Below are 25,355 nucleotides of genomic sequence, written 5' to 3' on the forward strand. Positions count from 1 at the left end.
AAAACAAAATGATTCAGATTTAGATGCAAATTACCATAATTTACGTTCATTTTGGTCTGGATTTGAACATCTGAAAATATTTCATCAAATGTTCGAATCTCAAACCATCCGACTGAGATCAGTTTTCTGATCAATCCCAATCCAACCTAATTAAAACCCAAAGAGTGCAACCATAGTGACAAAAGTTTAGAAGGGGAAAATAACGGCAGTGAAATTCTCGTGAGAACTTTTCTGATTGCACATGTTTCTGTTGAAAAAATATCAGCAAAACAAGTAAATTAAAAAAATAGGAACAGAAATATGTAAAAAGGAACAAATATATAGAATATTTATACAAAAAAATAAAGAAACTCATTTTCTCCTGAAATAACTGACAAAAAAGTAAATACCACAACATAATCATGATATTTTCATTAAAATGATAATATCATGTTATTTTGACCATTTAAAACAGTGACCACAATATCGCATTGTTTTCACAATAATTTCAAAATATCATCAATAAGATATTGTCATGTATGTGAATATGCGAGCTGTATGGTTTTCGCTTGCATCTCTAGGCAACTGAATCGACTTAATTTTGAGAGAGAGAGAGAGAGAGATTTTCCTAAAAGGTAGGGTCGTTCATATGGAAAAGGTATACGGGTAGCATGGTCATTTTAATAAATACATAACTAGTAACTAAACTGGTGTCATTTGATTAACTCAAGCTGAAACTTGTGGAAATTGGCAAACTCTAAAACTTTTGGTGTGTGCATGAATTAGACAAAGAAGTTTGGGGTGTATTTGAAATTTTCCCAAAAAATAAAAAACCATTGATCAAGCCTCATCATGGATAGAGGTTTCAAAACCAAAGACTAGTACTCAGAAATGCTCGTCTTAACCAAACAATAGAAGAAGGAAAGAAAAAGAATGCTTACAGGCTTGACCAGAAAAGATCAGTCTTGATCAGCCGCATTGCAGCCTTCCAAAAGGAATGATCAAGTGCAGTTGCTGAACTGTATCATGGGCACACCAATCACTCAAACCATCAACTCAGATACTTGCTAGCACACCACACTCTTTGCTCAGGCTAGACTGAGGGTTGATATGGGCATCTAGATATCCATCCCAATCCAGAAGTGTAGATTAACGGGGAGTACCTAGTATTTTGTGCAGTCAAATACACTAGATCATTCCTCTTCTGCGTGCTGTTTCAAAAAGCAAGGAACATGATTCCTCTGAACACCAACAAAGCTTTACACAATCACAAGAAGCTCATTTGAGCATGTAAAACCTTGCCACTATAAGAAACCAAACCAAAAGTGCTCCTCTCTCTCTCTCTCTCTCTCTCTCTCTCTCTCTCTCTCTACTGATACCAATCAAGAAACAGGAGAGAGAGGGGAAGGACAATTAAGAACAACAAAAGAAATGTCCGACTGCTACTATTGCGCTCAACTGCTTTTGAAAGCTCCTTGTTGCCAAGAACTACATTTCTTGTTGCCTCGACTGCCTGAAAGCACAACAGAACTTATGCAAAGTAGTAAAAGACACAGAAGAGCAAAAATAAGGAATCAGTTTTACAAAACAGAAGGATATTTTGTAGGTCAAATTAGATATAAATAGTCAAGATGAAAAGAATCTGAAAAGCCTATTTTGGAGATCATTTCACCAATTTAGGAAACGTCTCTGCCAAAACTTTGAAATTTAAGCTGACCTAGGCATTTGGTCAATGATGAGGATTAGATTTTTCCAAATAAAACATAAGCATGAAGATTTTTTTCCAATCTGAAGGAATTATATAGACCTATCATAAACGGAAATGGCTAACCTGTTCATACAGATGTTCAATCTGTTGCGCCTGTTGGAGGACATGAGTAGACATAAGATGATTTAATGCTGACATCTCGACCATCTTAGTTTCTGTCTCCTGAACAACATCCAGAAGGCTTGACAACTCTACCTGCAGAAGTATCACAAATAAATTCAAAGAGAAATTCTAACAAATGCGAAAAAGATTTAACCATTAATTATACACACACACACACACATGTGTGTGTGTGTGTTTTATAGATCACGGTGCTCTAAAATAAATTCAAAGAGAAGTTCCAACAAATGAAAAAGAGATTTAATCCCTCATCAAAGTGGTTTGGGTTATCATTTTGCACCAATGTAATCACCTGAAGAGCACGTGTTTCATCATCTAAGACTTGCTGCTGGACCTTCAGAAGCTCGGACTGAGGTTCCCCACTTTGAATTTCAGAAAGATTGGTGGGCTTAGAGCTGTCTGAAGACACTGACTTGACCATTTTGCGCATCAATCTCCTTGGCATGGCTTTGTTAATAGCGTCCTGGAAGCGAATTGCTCTTAGATGATCAAACTGTGATGTAACAGCATGAAGACGCTCGCTTAAAATTAAAACCTGCAATTTATCAGTAGAGGCTCAGAATTTTAAAGAGGTGATCTTGCAAGAAAATACAAAGTACCCAGAATTCAGAGTTGATCTAGAGAAGACAAAATTATGTGGAGGATTTTTTTTTATAACACTGGGGGATAAAAGCCCCCTACTCAAATTATGTGGAGGATTTACTTCAAATGTTTAACAAGCACAATGATAGTCATGCTCAAGATCTTGGAGACTTCTCCATTCCTTTTCATGAGATAAATCGTGACTTCATGCGCAAGATTCAAAAGAAAGAAATTGCAGAGGCTTTGAAGAAAATGAAATCAAGAAGGGCAGTTGGCCTAGATGGTATACCTATCGAGGCTTGGAAATGCTTGGGAGAGAAAGGTTTAGAATGGTTGACAAATCTTTTTAACTTGATTTGGCGAACAAATAAGATGCCTAATGAGTGGAGGAAGAGTACTTTGGTGCCTTTATATAAGAATAAGGGTGATATACAAGATTGCACAAACTATCGTGGTATAAAACTCATGAGTCATACTATGAAACTTTGGGAGAGGGTGATTGAGTCTAGGTTGAGGAAGGTTGTCATGATATCGGAGAATCAATTTGGTTTTATGCCTGGAAGATCAACTATGGAAGCTATACATCTTCTTAGACAACTTATTGAAAGATATAGAGAGAGGAACAAAGATTTGCATATGGTTTTTATTGATTTAGAGAAGGCATACGATAGAGTACCTAGGGACGTTCTCTGGTGGACAATGATGAAGAAAGGTGTTTCTCTCAAGTACATTAGTATAATTAAAGATATGTATGAAGGAGTAGTAACCAATGTCCGCACTTGTAGAGGGGTGACAACCAATTTCCCGATAACGGTTGGGTTACATCAAGGATCTGCTTTAAGCCCTTTCCTATTTGCGATAGTGATGGATGAGCTTACGAGATCAATTCAAGAAAATGTACCGTGGTGTATGTTGTTTGCTGATGATATTGTTTTGATTGATGAGTCTAGAGCTGGGGTTAATGCTAAGTTAGAATTATGGAGACAGACATTGGAAGCTAGAGGTTTTAAGTTGAGTAAGACTGAATATATGGAATGTCGGTTTAGTAAGCAACGAAGTAGTGATGGGAGTGTAGTGAAGCTTGGTGAGCAAGATATACCGGTGAATGATTATTTCAAATATTTGGGATCTATCATTCAAAAGTATGGAGAAATTGATGGAGATGTAAATCATAGGATAAAGGTTGGGTGGATGAAATGGAAAAGTGCTACTGGAGTGCTGTGCGATCGTAGAATGCCATTGCGGTTGAAGGGAAAGTTTTATAGGACGACTATTAGACCCGCTTTACTATATGGTACGGAATGTTGGGCTGCCAAGAGACATCATATTCAAAAAATGAGTGTAGCTGAGATGCGGATGCTTAGATGGATGTGTGGAAATACAATAAAAGATAAGATTCGGAACGAAGAGATACGTAAGAAGGTAGGTGTTGCACCCATTGAAAATAAGATGCGAGAGAATCGTTTACGGTGGTTTGGACATATTCGGCGAAGGCCTAATGATGCTCCAGTTAGAAGGTTGGAGAAATGGGAAAATATATTAGTTAAAAGAGGTCGGGGTAGGCCTAGGAAGACTTGGATGGAGATGATAGGAAAGGATATGAATGCTTTGAACCTCACCGAGGACATGGCGTTGGATAGAAATATTGGAGGAAAAGGATTCATGTGGAAGACCCAAAATGAATTTCTTTTTTGGTTCATATCGCTGACCCCAATTGTTTTGGGATGAAGGCGTAGTTGTTGTTGTTGTTGTTGTTTAACAAGCACAATGAAACTAACCATGAAACCCAACTACCAATCACAAAGTTCACCAAAAGTCACATAATAAAGAAATCTATAGGACATGTTGCCACTAAAAGGTTTTGTCCACGAATCAGGTATGCATGTTCACAAATAATTTGAACGATTTTCACATGATGAACATGGGTTTGGCCTAGATAAAACTCACTCAGTTAGGGTCCTTGGTTAGAAATGGCTAGGAAAGATGATGGGTTAGTTTCCACTAGGATAAGTGTTTCATGCATAGCTGACTGCTACATACCAAAATCATCTCTCTCTCTCTCTCTCTCTCTCTCTCTCTCTCTCTCTCTATATATATATATATATATATATATATATATATATATATATATATATATATATATATATATATATATATATAGCTGGTTTAAAGGCTATCAGAACGGTGATGTCAGTTTCCTCATTTATTTGGCATCACAATTCATTTACAGGAAAGCTGATAAAGAAAGTGAATCTCCCACTCTCCTTTGACATTGACCCTTCATGGACAGGGTGTGAATGCTAGGAGAAAATGGAAGCAATAACGATAACTTAACCTAATGAGCTGTCATTCAAGATGTTTTTTGTTCAATTTTGAAACTTTTCATTAGAAATCATGTATTTCAAACAGATTCAAACATATAACCTGAATTGCTATATAAACGGATCAATCTTCTTACAAAATCCCATTCCAAGTAATAAACAACAGATGCTATACCATTTTTAGTTCTTCTATGGTTTAAGCTCAACAAATCTCCAAAATCAGCAGTCATTCAAAAAATTCAAATTTATTGCAAGAAAAATAGAGGTCATGCAAATGAAAAGTTTGAAAGTTGACAACTCAAACAGTTTGTACGTTAAACTGGCACCAACTCAGGCAATTTGGGCAAGTAGCATAGTCTAGTACCATTTCCCAGAGATCCAAGTGATGGCACTGGCTTGGACCCAGCCTGAGAGGGACTAAGATGCATCACCAAAACTACAACAAATGCTACTAGCAGAGAGTCCCAATATCGCATACAAGATAATCAATGAAGTAACCTATTGGCACATTAATTGTAGTACTTGAATCAGTCATTACACTAACCAAAAATAACAAAAATTAGAACAATAAGAAGCACAGACATTGTCCTTAAAAAAAAAATATACCTCTGTTATTTCTAGAGGTAAAAGACAAAAGTGAACATAAAATCATAAATTATACCACGCCATGCTTGTGAGCCACAACAGCTGCATCAGGACGACCTTGATTCATGTCAAGCCACATTCTTGAATTCTTCTTATCATCCACATTTATACTATTTTTGAGAATGTCAATTTGTTCTTTACATGTTTTTATGAATACACTAACCTGCACAAAATGAAGGTATTAGATTCAAAAGGTGAAAGAAGTTGCAGACATACTAAAATTAAAGGTACAAAAATAAGAAAATTATATGGAAACAAACTGAGCTGCAAGTTGGACCAGTTCTACCAAAAATATTGATACAAAAAAAGAACTGCAAAAATAACCAACAGATAGAAGATATGACAAAAAATAAACATACATAATGACTAAAAAAATGTATGAAGAATTTTTGAAAAAAAATTGCACACAAGTAGATACTACTGAAGCCAAAAAAAATCAATCAAACTAATACAAATGACTTACTTGGAATGGCAGTTCAGTCATTTCCCAACAAGACCTTTGGTTGGAAAGTAGTTCTGAAAAAAGACTCGATCAGGATTCTGCCCAGTCATGGAGGATTCTCAACTGGGTAAATTTTAAATGTTTGTTGCCGAAACATTGCCCCATGCCCACCTCTTTAAAAAAGGTAACCTTTGGGGCCTGGTGTTAAAATGTAAACTGCAATATATATATATATATATATATATATTATTTAATATTATTATATTTTCTTTTATTATTTTATTTTTCTATTTTTTATTTTCTTTTTTAGCATCTAGTTCAATAGAAACTAGATATTTTGATCCAGTCAAGTTCCTGTTGGAACTTGACTGTGCAAGTAGCTGTTGGACTGGTCCAACAGCTATAATAAATGCTGTTGGACTATAGTCCAACAGCTATAATAATAAATTTAAGAGACGTTGGAATCCAACGTCTCTTTTTGGAGAGCTCAAAATGAGCTCTCCTCTCTCTCCCATTTTTTTGTATATATAGGGGTGAACCCCTTCAATGTAATGTACAATGCTTCTTAAGCATTTTGTTCATGAATAAAGTATTATTTATTTTTCAAGTGTTCTTCCCTTTATACCCTTTCAAGGGTCATGCTTGTAGTGTCTCCAATAGACACTTGTTTGTGAGTTATTTGTGCATTTGTTGAAGACCACCATTTTATTACATGGTATCAGAGCTACGAAATCCTTAGATCTTGAAGTGCTTCCGCCTCGATTTCCGTGCCACATTTACAAAAGGTGTTTCATCACCTTGTTCTTGGCTCAAGAAGATTTGTTTGAAGAAAGGCGAACTTGTGCTACAAAAAAAAAATTGGTTTTGTATCCTCTCTTATTCCTTTGTCTACTCTTTTTCTTTTCTTTTTCTTTTCTTTTTATTTTTCTCTCTCTCTCCTCCTATTTATTCCTCTCTTACCCTTGTAAAAGATGGATGACAATGATAAGATCACCATCATTCCTATGAAGCTAAATGATACTAACTATGTAATGTGGGCTTCGATTATGAAGCACCACATTTGGGGAAAAGGTTTATGGGGTATAGTGGATGGTTCCGATTTGGAACCTAAACTATCTCTTACCAAGAAAGAGGGTGATAAAGAGGTTCCTCTAACGGAAGAAGAGAAGAGTAAGGCGTTAGCCACTTATGAAAAGAAATGGAAAGAATGGAGGATAGGGCATGCAAAAATTATGTCATGGCTCATCAATAGCATTGACATTAAAAAATGCTCTAGTCTAGCTAAGTTTGAGCATGCCGATAAGGCTTGAGAATACCTCAAAAACATGTATTCCCTTAAAGATATTGCACATGTATGCAATTTACAAGATAAAGTTCGGACAATGACTCAAAAAGATAAAACTATTCGAGAATATTATAATGAGTTGTCCGAACTTTGGGAAGAGTTGGCTCTTCTTGAGCCCAAATGGCATTGTGCCGAAGACATCGAGCTTCGCCAAAAGCAACTCGATATGGAACATTTCTATCAATTTGTGAATGGTCTAAGGCCGGAGTTTGAATCCACCAAATCAGCCCTTTTACATCGTGGAAAAATTCCTTCTATTGTTGATACTATAGAAGAGCTCACTATGGAGGAAAATAGACTTAGAAAAAGTACTCCAAAATTTGATGATGACTCCGTTTTAGCTGTATCTAGACCGGAGAATCATACTCGTACTTACAAGCCGCCTCATTTTGGAAGGCAAAACGGCGACTTTGATAAAAGAAAAGTTATTTGTCATCATTGTCATGAACCGGGGCACTATAGGCCTCAATGTCCAAAGTTAAAAAGAAGAGAAGAAAAAAGAGTTGCATCTGTTGAATCTGAGTCAAAAGATCAAGATGCACCTGTGTCTATGGCTCAACTGATGGAAATCCTTTAACCTCTTCTCAAAGGGGTATCCTCCTCAACCGAAGCCTCAACTGGAGCGGCAGTTGCATCTTTCTCCGGTCCAGGTAACTTTCCTTGGCTTTTAGATTCTGGTGCTTCTTTTCATATGACCCCAAATGTTAATAGTCTATCCGAATGTCTTAAAAATAACTCAAGTGTGTCAAAGGTTTTTACAGCCGATGACGCATCTCTCGAAGTAAAAGGAATAGGATGTTTTGAAAATCTTCAAAAATCCAAAAGATTTTTTATCCCAGAAGTTAGATATATCCCTAAACTTAATTTGAATCTCTTATCTGTCTCGCAAATATCTGATTATGGATGTAATATCTCCTTCTCTTCTCATGGTTGTTGGGTACAGGATCGCCAGTCAGGGAAGCTGATTGGGGAAGGCCATAGAGAAGGAGGACTTTATTACATGGACTTTTTGGAATTACCCAAGAATGCATTTTGTTATAATATTCAGAAATTAGAATTGGATTTATGGCACAAAAGGCTTGGCCATCCTCATATGTCTAAAATTCAATATTTTTCAAGTTTGGAAAAATTTTGTAATTCTGAAAATTTTCTTGTAAAGACTGCATTCTTGGCAAAATGAAAAGGTTACCATTTCTTAGTAGAACTTTTGTTTCCTCACGACCACTTGAGTTAATACATTTGGATGTTTGGGGCCCCGCACCAGTTATTTCTAAAGGTGGTTATACATATTATGTCATTTTTGTTGATGACTTTTCTAGACATACTTGGATTTATTTTCTTAAACATAAATCTGATGTCTTTGCTAACTTCCAAATATTTCATAAAATGGTTAAAAATAAGTTTCAAAATGATATTTCTGTTTTTCGCACTGATTCAGGGGGAGAATTTATGTCCAACGAATTCAAAGACTATCTCAATTTACATGGTATTACACATCAAAGATCATGTCCACACACTCCACAACAGAATGGCCTAGCCGAACGCAAACATCGGCACATTATGGAAACTACTAGGACATTGCTAATTGCAAATCAAGTTCCAAAAAGTTTTTGGGCTGAAGCGGTCCTAACTGCCACCTACCTCATTAATAGGATGCCATCTTCCTCATTAAAGAATACAACTCCAATAGAAAAGCTTGTTAATTTAACTCCAGATTATTCTAGATTAAGAGTCTTTGGATGCAAATGTTTTGTTTTCACCAACAGAAATGATAAACTCTCTCCTCGTGCAATCCCATGTGCCTTTTTAGGATATGCTGATAATCAAAAAGGCTACAGGTGTTTCGATTTTCAAAATGACAAATTATGTGTCAAGAAATGTATCTTTTTTGGAAAAAGAAAGCTTCTTTGAATTTGAAAAATCCAAGGATGTCACTGAATACTCGTTTTTAATTGATCCAACTTCAAAATCCAATGAATGTGATGTTGGATGTGACCTTGACAATGATCAAAGTCCTATTGTTGTTGAAAATGATGATAATGAAGAGCAAATCCATAGGGATGTTAGTCTACAATATTCAAGACGTAGAGAGCAAAATCTTCCATGTGCATTACAAAAATACTCTGAAGTCTCACCTAGAAGAACGTCTAGAATCTCCAAACCTCCAGAAAAATTTGTGTCTTATGAATCTTTTTCACCCACGTATAGGGCCGCCATTACATTAATACAATCATATGTTGAACCATCATCCTATTCTCAAGCAAAAAATCATATAGAATGGATAGAAGCCATGAAAATAGAATTGGATGCACTAGAAAAGGCCAATACTTGGACGATACAAGATATTCGTCCGGGTAAGAAACCTATAGGTTGTAGGTGGGTATACAAAGTCAAAACCAAAAGTGATGGGACCCTGAAAAGATATAAGGCCCGTTTAGTAGCAAAAGGATATGCTCAAGAGTATGACATCGATTATGAAGAAACATTTGCTCCTGTGGCCCGTATGACCACTGTTAGAACTTTAATAGCCTTGGCCTCCATTAGAACATGGCCTATCTTTCAATTAGATGTCAAAAATGCTTTCCTGAATGAGAATCTCGTTGAAGAAATATACATGGAAGCCCCACCTGGTATTAGTATCCCTAAGGGTAAAGCTCTTCGTCTAGAAAAAGCTCTTTATGGTCTTAAACAGGCTCCAAAAGCCTGGTATGACCGATTTAGTCATGTTATGCTTGATATTGGTTTTCAACCTTGTTTAACTGACACTGCTTTGTTTGTTAATAAATCTGATGCAGGCATCATTATTCTTCTTCTCTATGTGGACGATATGATCATCACCGGAGGCGACAAACAGGGAGTTGCAAATATCAAATCTCTTCTTAAAACTCACTTTGAAATGACTGACTTAGGTTTATTAAGATATTTTTTAGGCATTGAAGTTGCTTATTCCCCTCGGGGGTATTTGATATCTCAATCTAAATTTGCTCTTGATATCGTTTCCAGGTCTGGAATTACAGATGATAAGAAAGTAGACACTCCAGAAGTTGTCAATGTTAAAATGAAAATTGATGATGGAAAACTTCTTGATGATCCTACTCCTTATAGACAACTTGTTGGAGCTCTTTCTTATCTTTCCATTACTAGGCCAGATATAACTCATGCGGTTCATACAGTCAGTCAGTTTCAGCATGCTCCCACCTCCGTGCACATGGGAGCGATTTTGCGTATTATTAGATATTTAAAATCCTCTCTTTCACGAGGACTCTTCTTGTCTGCTTCATCTTCATTAAATTTAATTGCATATACTGATGCTGACTGGGGAGGTGATCCCAATAATAGACACTCAACTACTGGTTTTTGTGTGTTCCTAGGTGAAACCTTAATTTCGTGGAGGTGCAAGAAGCAGCAGAAAGTCTCTCTTTCTTCCACCGAAGCTGAATACAGAGCCATGGCAACCACCACTATGGAAGTTGTTTGACTCAGACGATTGCTAGCGGATATGGGAGCTAAAGCAACGCAAGCTTCAAAGATGTGTTGTGACAACAAAAGTGCGATCTACATTGCAAGCAACCGGACATTCCATGAGCGCACTAAACACATTGAGATGGACTGTCACTATGTCAGAGAGGAATACTTACATGGAACCATTGATCTGCCATATGTTACATCAGAATATCAATTAGCAGACTTCTTCACCAAGCCTCTCGCTGCTCCCAGATTTCACTTCCTCTTAGACAAACTTTCGCTCATTGTACCGTAAGTTTGAAGGGGAGTGTTAAAATGTAAACTGCAATATATATATATATTATTTAATATTATTATATTTTCTTTTATTATTTTATTTTTCTATTTTTTATTTTCTTTTTTAGCATCTAGTTCAATAGAAACTAGATATTTTGATCCAGTCAAGTTCCTGTTGGAACTTGACTCTGCAAGTAGCTGTTGGACTGTAGTCCAACAGCTATAATAAATGCTGTTGGACTATAGCCCAACAGCTATAATAATAAATGTTGTTGGATTGTAGTCCAACAGCTATATTAAGAGACGTTGGAATCCAACGTCTCTTTTTGGAGAGCTCAAAATGAGCTCTCCTCTCTCTCCCATTTTTTTGTATATATAGGGGTGAACCCCTTCAATGTAATGTACAATGCTTCTTAAGCATTTTGTTCATGAATAAAGTATTATTTATTTTTCAAGTGTTCTTCCCTTTATACCCTTTCAAGGGTCATGCTTGTAGTGTCTCCAATAGACACTTGTTTGTGAGTTATTTGTGCATTTGTTGAAGACCACCATTTTATTACACCTGGCTTCTTAGTTTAGCAAGAAAATTGGGTAGGAAAATGAGGAATAAGGAGATAAAAATCTTAATTCTATGGGAATGGGTAAAACATGAAGAAGCAGAGCAGCATTTAAAGTGCAGGTGGTTATCACTGGTGGGTTCTATGGCTGGACATGAAATGTATGTTTATAATTGGCCAAAGAACTTAATGATTATCCACTTGGTGCAGACATTATGCTTGCTTTTTCTGTTTCTTTCGTGGTTACACTTATACCTCATCATACTAGTATTCAGTGCTTTTCTCAATAAAATTATCCTTTTTTTCCTGAGGAAAAAATGATTTAATTTTCTTAATAAAATAGCCATAAACTAACCTTGGAATGAGGTCATTGTCCTTATAAGTTCTCTAAGCATCCACTATATTAACTATTGATTCATCTCCTATCTGATGTATGCTTAGTATCAATCTCTGTTAGCCAATCTTCTTGGCTATGTCACTATGTCATTTAGCCAGTGAGAGAGTTCACCCCAGATATGGTACTTTAGCTACCCCCTTGCTCATTTATTTATTTGCAACTTGAACAATTCAACATCTTAGTCTTCCCTAATACAATAAAGTAATCTTTGAGTGTGTCTCTTTCTTCCAACAACCAGCTCTCTTCAAATTCCCACTTTCAAATGAGCTGAAATGCCATCATAACCTTTCATAAGATCCTTCACCATGTTTGAAACATGTGTAAAAATCCTCCCACCTTAATTACCATTTCCCAAGTCCAGCATTTCTCATTCCAAGCAATCCGATCCATGCAACAATATTTGAGGATGAACACATACTAACATGCGTCAATCTCTGATTGAGATCAAGAAAACAGCCCAATGCATTAAGACTTGGTGGAACTTGGTGAAGAACCTCATACCACCTCCATAATGCTGATGATGTATTAACCTTAGCAAGCGCTCCTCCCATCAAGTCTGTTGATGTTGGCTTGGCCTTGCATTTCCAAGCTCTCACCAGGCTCAACATTGTTAGGATACCATTTGATCATTTGATTTTCAATGTGAATTCCCCTAATAGCATACATGAGTGCAGGTTGGCCTCTACAAGTAGCTTGTCATGCCTCTATAAGAGGATAGAGCAGGTAATGGGAAGATGCATTAGAGAGCAGCAAGGACTCTAGTAAAAGGAAAGGGTGGGTGGGGTGTTTCTTTTAAATAAATAGATAGAAAAGTGAGCATGAATATCAATTACAGAATGATCCTAATTGAATACTCTTCAAAGTAGTTGGTGATCGAAAGTCTTGCAGATGTTATCAACTTATGAATATAGAGAACTGATAACAAATGGTGACCTTGATATAAATAAATTGCCTTTCTTATTTAAAAAAAAAAATGATGACAAATGGTGGCCAAATACTTGCACAATAGTATCAGCCCTTGATGAGGGTTCCATAGTGAACATAGAAAACACCAACCAGATTGTGGCAATCGATGAACATAACTAGCACTTTGATAAGGCAGTACACGCCTGTGCTCTAGGCAAGTTTAACTAACTCTTAACCAACAAAGTGTGTCACCAATAACTTAAAAATTGATAATGCAAAATCTAAAGAGCAACTCACTTCATGTTCAATGTTGTCCCGTTCTTGTTCGGTGGTGCGATGAGGCTCAATGTAATCCTTCCGATGCTTCACAATGAACCATTCCAAGGCATCAATGCTTTCAAGCTAACCAACAGAAAACAATTCATCCAATTCACCATGAGAAAATTTTGAACAGAAAAGGAAAAAAAAGGAATCATACACTAGCTAAATATTCACGTTTTTACAACCAATCTTATTAGGAGCTGCCCACATTGCACATATCAAGTTGACATCGAAAAAGGAATTATATCGAACAATTGAGTTGTGAATGCGAAAAATTAGCACACAAAGTTTATTATTCAAATACCGAATGGAACATATGCTAAATAATAATAATAATAATAATAATAATAATAATAAGCATCCAGATTGCCCTAAATCCTCCGCTTCTGCATAGCTGTCAATAATCCATCAATTTCTCAACAAACATCTAGACCACCCATTACTTAATCAGGCAGTCCAGATGGAGCACCAACATCCTACAATCAATCTAACAGCTTACTTGTAATAAGGTATGATGCCACACACACACACACACATGAATACCACAATTAACGTGGTTCGACCCTGTGAGGGATCTACATCCACAGGAATAATGTTTCTCTCTATCTCTCAACCACTTTGGGAAGAGAGAAGAGGTTCCTTAAATAGCTGATTATGGGTTACACGTAATTGAGTATTTCCAATCTGTTTGGACTCCCTCTCTACATGATTTTCCATCTTGGGGATTACATTGATATTATCTTGATTTGATAAGATAACTTTGCTTGGTTGTTACAACTAACATTTCTTCTTCATTTGTAGGACTCTTGGGTGCTGTAGCTGTATGACTCTTGGGTGGATCGATATCTACAAGCTGATGCTGATCTGGATCAGTCCTTGTGGATGGATTCTGATCAGGATCCAGGTTATCGTTAACAACTTGCAACCAGAGAGCATCGATAAAAAAGAATTAGTGATGATCGAGCTATCAACGTACCGTCATCAGTGCAGATTTGATAAAAGGAGAACGTTCCCGACGCTTCGGCATGATCATGGACGCCGATAATGTAGCCAATTTAGACTGAAACAAATTGCAAAACTTCCATTCACAAAATTTGCGAGAGAAATAAACTCCTAAGGAAATTACAAGGAATGAAGGGAAAATTGATCAATTCCAAAAAGAAAAACTTTGGTGTATACATTCACTACCAAATTCTTAGTAAATAAGTATGAGATTGAACATAGCAAAAGATCGAATGGAAATTTCAAACTTTTTACCAAAAGCATAAAAATATCAAGAACCGAAACCAGCAAATACCTCATTATATCCGAATGAGATCGCCACGGCACGCACAATTTCCCTAAAATCGTTGGTCCTGTCCCGAACTTTCGCCATCCTTAGGGAAAGAATCGTGAGCAACAAACACGTTAATTTTTCATGAAATTCTTGAATTTTCGAATAAAAGGAGAACAGGACGGAACAAGAAAACCAGAAATCGAGATTTAGGTAAGTTGGGATCCCTCGAAATTCTTCAATACAGAGAGAGAGAGAGAGAGAGAGAGAGAGGACCTCAACTAGAGGCGTGCCGCGTGCGCCCGGCAAAGAAGCCCCCGCTGGTGGCCGGCCGGACGGCCGCCGGAGTGCAGGGAGAGGCAGTCGGAGAGAGAGAGAGAGATCGTGGGGGGGAGGGGAGTCCGGGTGGTGCCCACCCTGACCCGATATCACCGCTATTTGGAAAACATTGTGTTTTTATTATGATGTTTTCTTCGATAATCCTTTTCCTTTTTCCGATAGTCTTTTTATTACGATATTTTTCTTTGCTAACGTAATCCTAAAATATTTTGATATTTTTAGCATGTCACCAATTTTTAAAAATATCACAAAGACTGCCTAAAAGACTAACTTTTAGATTTTTTATGTTTGATATCCTTTCCTTCATATTACTTATATTTTTATTATCTTAATATTATATTTGTTCATTTTTATTGGGAAAATTTTGAGCAAGAATTTTATTTTATTATGAGATTTTTCCACGCAAAAAAAAAAATCAATGGTGAGGTTTCTACAACAACTACTACTACGCCTTCATCCCAAAACAATTGGGGTCAGCGATATGAACCAACAAAGAAAATCATTCTGGGTCTTCACATGAATCCTTCTCCTCCAATCATTTCAATCAAATGCTATCACATTGGCGAGGTTTCTAACATATAAAAAAAATAAAAAGAAATAAAGTGCAGTTATCGGATATCTAATTAAACCCGATCTATTTTCATCCAGTGTTTCTCCTTTTCTTGTAAACAAAAGGGTGTTTTGTAGCTCACAAGAGCTCCACTCATCTTGACTTGTGAATGCCACTAAGTTGATGGGACATCACAAGTTCGAAACCCATGGGTGGTGTTCCTTGCCGCAAGGTCAAAGCTGAGTGTACTTTCTGATGAGCAGGGGACCTTGAGGGTTTTACCAACCAGAGGCCAGCCAATGTGATTTTGGTGATGGGGTTTTTCCTAGGATTATCCAAAGAAAAAAGGGTGTTTTGTTCTGGAAAGGCATATTGAAAATGAGGAATACAGCAAAATACAGTTCAGTGTAGCAAAACGGGATTTCAAGATTTATAATGTACCTATTTGGGAAAATTTGGCAAATAGAGTGCCCTAGTGATATTTTTTGCATTCTCTCTTGGCCCTGTATGACTTCTTTCCGCTCTCTTCTTCTGATCGATCTCTCCTGATTCTAGAGTCCTTTTGCCGTTGCCACCACTCAGTAACAAGGTACTCTTCATTTATCCATTTTGGTATTCTTCTCTTAGGATTAAGATTTGCTTCTCTTCTTTCCATTTCTCACAGATCTTTTCCCCTTGCAGTTTCTTCCTTGTTTCGTTTTTCCGATTTTCATCTTGTTTTAGCTCTTTCGTTGTTGCTTGCAATTTGTTAATTTTGCGGTGTTAAATGGGTGGAGAAGGTAAAAAGGGAAAATGGGTCATGGGAAGATCAGTGTACTGATTAAATTGCTTAAAATTTTAGTCATGGACTATTTCTCATGGTCAAGATCTTATCGGTGATTCCGTATGCTAATGTTGGTGAAAATTTATCTGTTGACAATTAAAAGTTGGTGTTCAAATCTCAATATCATGTGTGGTCTCTAACTCAATAATGACCATCCTTTCTCTTGGTGAATAATTTGTTGGTCATTCCATATGCTAATGTTGGTGGAAGTTTGTATATTGAAAATCAAACGTGTTCTTCAAATCTATGATGGTCATCCTAGTTTTATGCTTGAGGATGATAACTAAAACATTTTCCTGTTCCCCAATTGCTCCAACCAACCTCAAACTAAGAACTGAACCGTTCCAGGATCTTACATTCTATGACACCATACATCTCTTTTGCCACTTTCCTTGTTTTTTTATTCTACTTTATCCATCCAAGAAGTTGCAAGATAATGCATCAATGTCAACTAATATAGTTCCCCTAGCCCCTATCATGGTCATTCATGGGATATTTTTTGTTTCAGGTGTGCATATAAATTGTTTACGTCTGCATCAGTTTTATGCCCCATTTCCCCCACTTTACGTTTTTTGCCTATGTCTGCTGGAAGGCAACATGGTCAGTTTTGTGCCCCATTTCTCCCATTTGATGCATTACGTTGTTTTGCTTGTGTCTGCTGGAAGGCAACTTGGTGTGTTGGAAGGTTAACATGCGTGTAGCATGATGGTATGTTCAATTTGTGAACTACAAGCTGATTCTAAGGAATGGTATCCACATTCTGGAAAAAAATGAGGTAGGTAAGGATGCCCTTCTTTTGTTTTCAGAGTGCGAATTTGGTATCTCATCATGCATGTCAGAAAACAAAATTCCGAATCCTATATAATCTGCTTTAATGTCCATAAATCAAACATGCTACCAACCATTTGTCAGTTGTATGTCTTCTATCCTGAAATCTTTTGATCCTGGTCGTGTGTAAAGTTGGCCAAACTTGAAGGACATGATGTTTTGAATATTGGCATCCGTGAACTAATCAATAACCCGTTTTAAGTTTGATAAAGGCATCCTCTATGATTGTTGATCTGATGTAAGTGTGATGTGCATGCTTCTTGTTTTGTGAAATAGGAAGGTTATGTACTGCGTCTAGCCTTGACTTTATGCTTAAACATTGTAGACTGATAGTTCCTTACAAATATGAGAAAAGTATGGAATCCAAATGGTAGTTTTGCCATGCTTCCTGAATTGTTGCTTTGTTCTTTTCAAGTGTGATGATTATATGATTGGGCCCACATTTCTGTTCTCTGTCTACAACCATGGACTGGTGCATACGGTAGAAATGTCTGCTTTCTGAATGGTGGACATAAAGTTGCATGCCTTTGAACACTATGCGATTGGTAGACAATTTATGGTCCTTGGGTTTGGAGAGTGGATTTCTGCTTACATGTTTACATTTTCAAGTTATTTTTATTCGTTTGTCGTTCCAGCAACAGAGAGCTGTTTTTAGTCCTATACTCCTTATGGAGAGAATGTGATTATATTTGCCATCACCAGGCACAGGCACTGTCCATTGTTTCTGGATTGTTTCATATATAACAACTTGAACTATGATTACTGTGCTGTCATTGATTATTCTGGCGATATTTATAATGTTATGCAATTCTAAATGGGATAAGAGAAGGCAACTTTACATTGATGCTATAGTATAAAAATCAAGTTTACTGACTATTGAAATGACAAGCATTGCCCCTTATGTGCTACAGGAATGGGTTTGTGGACAATATTTGAAGGCTTTCTTCTCCTTGCAAATGCATTTGCGATACTGAATGAAGACAGGTTTCTTGCACCACGAGGATGGAGCTTTTCAGAAGTTTCTGGAGTGAAACCAAAATCATTGAAAGGGCAACTTGTAGGCCTCATCTATGCTGTTCAATACATGAGGGTGCCTCTTATAGCTCTCAATGCCCTTACAATTGTTGTAATGCTTGTGTCTGGATAATTGTGAGTGAATGAAGGGAAAGCAAATTTCAATGTGTCTTAAGTCCACTGGATTTGCACTATCATTCCACTGGCTAGACTTGGCATGATTGCTGCGGGAGCCTTGCCCTGTAATTTAGATACAAAAACTTGGTCCATTGTGCTGGAAATTTTATATGATCTTGAGGTGCTTGTGGTTTTAAAATGCTTTAGTGCCTATTCTTTGTTTAACATCATTTGAGCAGCAAATTCCTTGTGATTGAGCAATGCTGAAGTCTCTCTCTCTCTCTCTCCATACAATATATATATATATATATATATATATATATATATATATATATATATATATATATATATATATATATATATATATATATATATATATATATATATATATACTTGGTATAATTCAGTTCACTTTGACAAGGCAGTTTCCCCTCCTTCCAGGGTGCTACAAGCTCAGTGCAGCCCCTGGGGTTTGAACCTGAGAACCATCAGTTGTGATAGTCAGTCTACCCTTCCAGCTACCCCTCCAATTGTCATAGGTTTCAAACTTGTGATGTCCCATCAACTTGGTGACATTCACAAGTCGCCCCTACCAGTTGAGCAGGGGAGGGTTGTGTATGTTCGCCCCCGATGATTCACTGAATCCCACGTCCGTGTTCGGGGGATCGAATGAGCGCCACGTATTCATGCACATGGGGCTCGTATTCCCGCGTATGTTGACATAACTTTGCATCGGACTCTGGTGCTGTTGAAAAGACTTAATCACCCTTACTTGCTTTTCTTGCCCTGAAATGACGGTTCGAGGAAATGACAAAAATATCCTCCATTCAAAAGTTGTGAAACGACGGGTGGGGAAAAGGACAAAAAAGTCCTCCTTCTAGAAAGTTTGATGTTAACCATTTAAAGTGGAGACGTTCGCCTGCGCCATCTGCTGTAACAGTGCTCCCATTATCAACGCAAACTTTGCCTTCGTCTCCAGTCGAGCTTTCCGCCTTGTTTTTTATCCTGTTGTACAACATATTGTCGCCTTCTCGTGCCTGCCTTGTGTTACAAAACATTCCAGTGTCTTCTCTTCATTTCTGCTGTCGTTAGGCATCATGGAAGAAAACAATGATTCACAAACATTCCAACCAGTGCCATTAAGGCACCGTGAGTAGCTTTTCATCTCATCATGCTATCGATGAAGAAGGCATGTCGTCTTGTGTGCCATTAAGGCATTGTTTGGTTATTGCAGGTAGATCTTGTTATTACGAAGGTTGGAAACTTATCGATATTTGTAAGACGCTGGGACCTGTTGACAAGAACGCTTGTTTGCAGATGCTAGGAAGGGCCTCTACCCCATCAGGTATCCTACAGTCACTCATCATATGCATTGTATCTCAAACCGCTGTATTAGTAACAGACTCTCGTTTTTGTGAGATACATTTTTGTTAGTTAATATCGATTTGTTTGCTATTATGTTCAAGTTCTTCCTTATCGATTTGTAATTTATTGTGCGATATATTTATCGACCTTTTAGATAGTATGTTTTTGTATCGTCGAGTTATAAGTTATAAATACTGAACTTCCGTATCGATTTTCAATATCTGAACAATCGCTATACATATCGTTTTGTAAGATATTATATGTTTTGTAATATGTATTTGTAAGATATTTGTACACAGACTTTGAAAACGTTTGGGTGCAGAAACACATCTTGACACGCATGGCGGGGCGATTTTCGCATGCATATCGTTGCTCTCTCAGCGACTTCTATTGAACTCGCTTTAGAGCCTCGTGGATATTATGAGAGCGTTATCGTCAACACACATGTACGACATGTTTATTTTATTGGCATGGTAAGCGACACGTCGATGCTCAGCACAAGCAAACATCAAACCGCACTTGCTTTGATACTTTCATTCATTAAATCGTTGTTTTGACTTGCGTAACCCTAGTGGTATCCGTTCTTATATGCATCCTGATTAAATCGTAGTAAACCTATGTCGTTTGCTAACGGAAATTGATATATTGCTTATAAAACATTCCACTGTCTTCTTTTATTTGTCGTTGTTGTTAGGCATTAAGGAAGAAAGCAATGATGCACAAACATTCCAACAAGTTCCATCAAGGCGGCGTGAGTAGCTTCCCAGCATCATGCTATCGATGAAGAAGGCATGTCGTCTTGTGTGTCATTAAGGCTTTGTTTGGTTATTGCAGGTAGATCTTGTTCTTACGAAGGTTGAAAACTTATCGATATTTGTAAGACGCTGGGACCTGTTGACAAGAATGCTTGTTTGCAGATGCTAGGAAGGGCCTCTACCCCATCAGGTATCCTACATTCACTCATCATATGCATTGTATCTCAAACCGCTGTATTAGTAACAGACTCTCATTTTTGTGAGATAATATCGACTTGTTTGTCATGTTACTGCAAACACAAATTGATATATTGCTTAAAACATTATTGAGCTTATCATCAGGTTGTAATAAAGACGATGTAGCTCAATCAATAGAAAGATCTGGAGAATTGAATATCTATACTTATGACCCAACTGAAGAATTGAACATCTGCACTGACGATGCACATGAAAAGAAGGGTGCAGGCATTAGACCCACTATTGACTTGAATGTTCCAGTGGAAGAAATGCAATTCAATGATGAGGTAGACTACCATGACAGCGCACATAATAAAAGTGTATGCACCGGGAATGTACACGGAAGTACACCTGACTTCAATGTTCCAGGAGAAGAAATGCAATTCAATAATGATCCTGATTTTGATGTCAGTACACTTAATAAAACCGTAGGAACTGGGAATGTACATGAAATTGCACTTGACTATGTTCCTATAGAAGGAATGCATTTTAATAACGAAGAAGATGCATATAAATTTTACAATGATTATGCCTTAAAAGTTGGCTTCAGTGTGAGAAGGTTTTCTTGGTCAAAAAATGCACAAGATGTTTTGGTTAGAAAGTCATATGTCTGTTCCAAGCAAGGTTGAAAGAAATCAATGGGAAATCCAACTAGGAGCACGCCAGAATCAAGATGTGGATGTCAGGCGAGATTGGTTTTGAGAAGACATCCGAATGAGAAATTTGTCGTGCGTACTTTAATCAGTGATCATAATCATGATTTATCTGCATCATTTATGACTCCTATGCTAAGGTCACATCGTAAAGTAACTGTAGCTCATGCTGCAATGGCTGAAATAGCCGATAGCGTCGGCATTGCACCAAGGAAGACATACAATTTGTTTACCCGCATTGATGGTGGTCGCGAAAATGTGTCATTCACACCTTTGGATCTTAGAAACCACTTGAGCAGGAAGAGGACAGATAACATGAAAAATAGAGAAATATGTTGTTTGGTTCGTTACTTACAGAATAAATCAAGTAATGAACATGGTTTCTTTAGTGCAATGCAATTGGACGCAGATGGATATGTCGTGAATATGTTTTGGTCAGATTCAAGGTCTAGATTAGATTATGAATGCTTCAATGATGTGCTTGTGTTTGATACTACAGTAAAGATTAACACTGAACAGTGGCCATTTGCGCAGTTTGTGGGAGTGAACCATCACGCACAAAGTTGTATATTAGGCGGTGCTTTTGTGTATGACCAGACCAAGGAAACCTTTGAGTGGTTGTTCAGAGTATTTACACAGGCAATGAACGGGAAGCATCCTGAAACTGTACTTACAGATGGTGATCACGCAATTGCGGCTGTAGTGCTTCATGTGTGGCCAGATGCACATCATCGCCTGTGTTTGTGGCATATCTTTCAAAATGCAGCAAAGAACATAGGACACATATTTAATCAGAATACAGGGTTTGACAAACATTTTACAAGGTGTGTACTTCATAGCGTAGACGAGGTCACCTTTAAGTCAGATTGGGACAAAATGATTAAGACATACGACCTTGCTGACTGTCTGTGGTTACAAAATTTATATGCAGAAAAAGAGAAATGGACATTGGCATATGGAAGACAATACTTTTGTGCATGTATGATAAGCACACAAAGAGCCGAATCTATGCATGCCACGCTGAAGAAAACCCTGTATTCATGTTTAACAATGTTTCGTTTCATGGAACAATATGAATTATTTTTAGACGGTCTAAGACAGAATGAGCTTGAACAAGACGTGAAATGCTTCAATACACGACCTCTAACTTTTGGCATGAAAATATTGATGTGACCTGCAGCTCTGTATACACTAACTGTATTTGAATGAATCAAGAAAGAGGTGTTGCATGTCATGAATTGCAGAATAGAAGAACTGGTGCAAACCGAGAATATGCACAAATACCATATTTTTTGTCAGGGCGAAAAGCATCAGGAAAGGCAAGAAGCGCATGTCACGTACAATGTCGACAACGGAAGGGTAGAATGTTCGTGCAAAATGTATGAATTCAAAGGTATCCTATGCTGCCATGCATTAAAGGCACTCAATCAAGAGAAGATACAAGAAATACCTGAGTCTTACGTAATGCGAAGATGGACGAGACGCGCGAAGATTGAAAAACTCGTTATGGACAATGCGAGTAAATCTGGTGTTGACGAGAAGTGCCACATAGCCTCCCGTTACCAACAACTATGTAGGTCATTCATGCATGTTGCTGATTTGGCATCGAGAAGCGAAGAAGGCTATGCATGTGTGAGAAAAGCTGCAACGGAGTTACTTGAAAACGTGGAGTTAATTCACATTAAGTCTGTTGCAGCGAATGAATACCAGCCGAAGATAATGGGATCGAACAACGTAGGTCAAAATCATGTCTCGCTTGACACTCCCGAGAAGTTGCGCCGAAGCGTAAACATTATCTTCAACAAGTCAGTAGTGAACGTTGTTGATTATGATAGACATATTCATGAAGCGCAGGGTATCAAAAGAAAACCTGCCTTTGATCGCAGTCGTCGGAGGGCAAAGGGTGCACTAGAATTGGTTGGCAAGAAAAGGACTAAGAAACAACCAACCTGTAATAAAAAACAACAAAGCCCTTCGAATGAACAGGTATGTAAAACATTATATTACTTCCCATTGCGTGAAGCTTGTCAAATAGCTAACTCGTGTAATGTCCATCATGCAGCAATACCCTGCAGAAGTACCGGCAAACGTTCAAACCTACATTCCTCCCGACCAGATTTCCGGCAACGATCGCTACAGTTTTACAAGGCTTTTGGTATGTAATCGATGTTGCGAGGAGGTACGCATTTCTTGTGAAACATAATTCAGTGTCTAATATTTTCTCTTTCATGACAGGCTATGATGCAGTCGACAGATAGGTTTGGGACACAGGAATCTCGTGTGGGCTATTAACTTAGTTGTCATGCCTCTTTGCATGACCCGATCTCCAGAATGCCGGATTTTTTGAGAGTTTATAGTCGTTTGTCATTGACGACTTGCGGTTCGTGGTTGAATTTGTTCAAATCGATAGATAGCGGGTTTTTGCTTCTGCAGGAAGGCGAATGATGACATCATTGTATGGTGATTTGTGGTTATTGTTGAATAGCGATATATGGCATCGCAGCGTAGAACGTTGTTGATTATTGTTGGACTGTCAATCTTAGCGTGATGCGAAGGATTGTTCAAGTGTGCTGCGATGTGTGGCATCGCAGCGTAGGACTGTCAATCACTGTGCTGCGATGCCACAGATCGCTATTCAACGATAACCACAAATCACCATACACCTCCAGTCAACTTCTTCTCCAGCAAATCTTTCGCGTTCCCGACACCTCCACTTGCCTTTTGAAATCATTATTGTTATCTTGTGAAAAGTTGTATCCATATATTATAAATAAAAGGCTACTCAATGTGTATTTTCCAATGGATACCCATAAATGTTTGAGTTGTCGTACAGTATTCATTGATCATGTTGGTTGAGCAGTACATCTTTTAGGTCATAAATAGTCGCACAAGCACTGGAAGGTGTGTTTGTCTTCTACTTCGTGAACCAGCAACAACCAAACCGACGGTTCCTTCATAAACCTGGAGATCCGCCCTCGAACATAGAAAATTATAGTCGGTGAGGCAGACGAAGACAGCTACACGACCAACAATGGCGAATCATGGGTATATTGTCTACACATAGTCTACATGTTCAGCAAAATCCGTCTCTTTCATGCGTTTTTTGCGATTTGTTTTTGTGTACTATATAATGTAATTTAAATATCGGTCGTTGCAATGTCCGCATTCATTTCAGTTGAACATCCACCGACGAAGTTGGGCGAAAACTTAGTCAATCACTCCTGGAGGACATCAACCGAATGCGCAGTGAATTCGCACAATGCAACATGATCAGTAATTTTGTTAGTATGAAACTAGTAGTAGTTGTCTATAAACGTAAGCCATGTGTACGTATGATCAATACAACACCATATTTGCTGCAAACAGACTATATCCGATTTCGTAAATTATATTAAAAGCAACGCACCAAGCCAGACTGTGAGCGTCGTCAGCCCATATTTCATGGTATATCGGTTGTATTTTATGTTGCTTTTCATTATTGATTTAGTCAAATTGATTCGTATGTTAACGTTGGTGTTAGCAATGTTTCTTTCGGTTTGCAGACTATATTACGCCGTTTGCCATACTCCAGTGGATTTCAAGACGGCAAACCTTATTGGGTTAACGGTAATCACTGCAGAGACCTTATGACAAGTGAAAAGGTAAGCAAACAAACCTACAGTGCAATATTACAGCGTGACAGTGGTAACAACATTTTTTCGATCTATTTGCAGATACTGATTCCTACACTCTGGCAGTCTGAAAAGCATTGGGTCTTATACGTGATGGATTTACGCGAAAAACAACTATGGTGTTACAATTCGTTGGAAGTTGACAGTGGTTTACGGCTAGACATTTCCCATCTCATAAGATTCCATCTATATGAGTATCGTGTAGTGTACTGGGGTCATGAATTTACTTTCGGTCGCATTATTCTCAGATTGGTTTCCTCATAGCCATTTTGGGAGTCGATGTCAGCGAGTGGATCTATCGCACGGCATACCATGCTCCTTTACAAGATAATGGCGTTGATTGCGACGTATTTGTAATGAAGTACATTGAAGCGATATACAATGGTGCAGAACCCTGTTTCGACGCTGTATGCCATTCCTTGGCCTCTGTTATTGGCAATTAAGGGCATGTCTATTGCTTCTAGTTTACAATCTATTTTTGCAGGTTGATATACCCGGATTTCGCGAAGAACTCTGCAAAAAGTTGACGTCCTTTCTAATTTTGGAGGAGAAACTGACGGAGGCGAGGATCTAAAAGGCTTGTAATTGATAAAAGATGTGCGCTCA

The 25,355-nt window shown here is 37.7% G+C and overlaps 2 protein-coding genes across 2 annotated transcripts; one reads left to right on the top strand and one right to left on the bottom strand.

Annotated features, from left to right (window-relative positions):
• Window positions 1-1,188: 1,188 nt before the first annotated feature.
• Window positions 1,189-14,827, bottom strand: LOC149823200 (syntaxin-81-like). The gene is made up of 8 exons (XM_090019986.1): window positions 14,674-14,827; window positions 14,422-14,500; window positions 14,101-14,184; window positions 13,101-13,205; window positions 5,432-5,578; window positions 2,160-2,402; window positions 1,811-1,942; window positions 1,189-1,492 (listed from the first exon to the last, which is right to left on the bottom strand). The coding sequence occupies exons 2-8, from the start codon at window positions 14,497-14,499 to the stop codon at window positions 1,349-1,351; spliced, it is 933 nt and encodes a 310-aa protein (XP_089876112.1). The 5' UTR covers window position 14,500; window positions 14,674-14,827; the 3' UTR covers window positions 1,189-1,348.
• A 939-nt stretch (window positions 14,828-15,766) lies between these two features.
• LOC149823201 (Yos1-like protein) lies at window positions 15,767-18,263 on the top strand. The gene is made up of 2 exons (XM_090019983.1): window positions 15,767-15,875; window positions 17,849-18,263. Exon 2 carries the CDS (start codon window positions 17,851-17,853, stop codon window positions 18,082-18,084), a length of 234 nt encoding a protein of 77 aa, XP_089876109.1. The 5' UTR covers window positions 15,767-15,875; window positions 17,849-17,850; the 3' UTR covers window positions 18,085-18,263.
• Window positions 18,264-25,355: the final 7,092 nt, after the last annotated feature.

This window comes from Nuphar pumila, chromosome 10 (assembly GCF_984573655.1).
Source record: "Nuphar pumila chromosome 10, dmNupPumi1.hap1.1, whole genome shotgun sequence".
Lineage (NCBI taxonomy): Eukaryota > Viridiplantae > Streptophyta > Magnoliopsida > Nymphaeales > Nymphaeaceae > Nuphar > Nuphar pumila.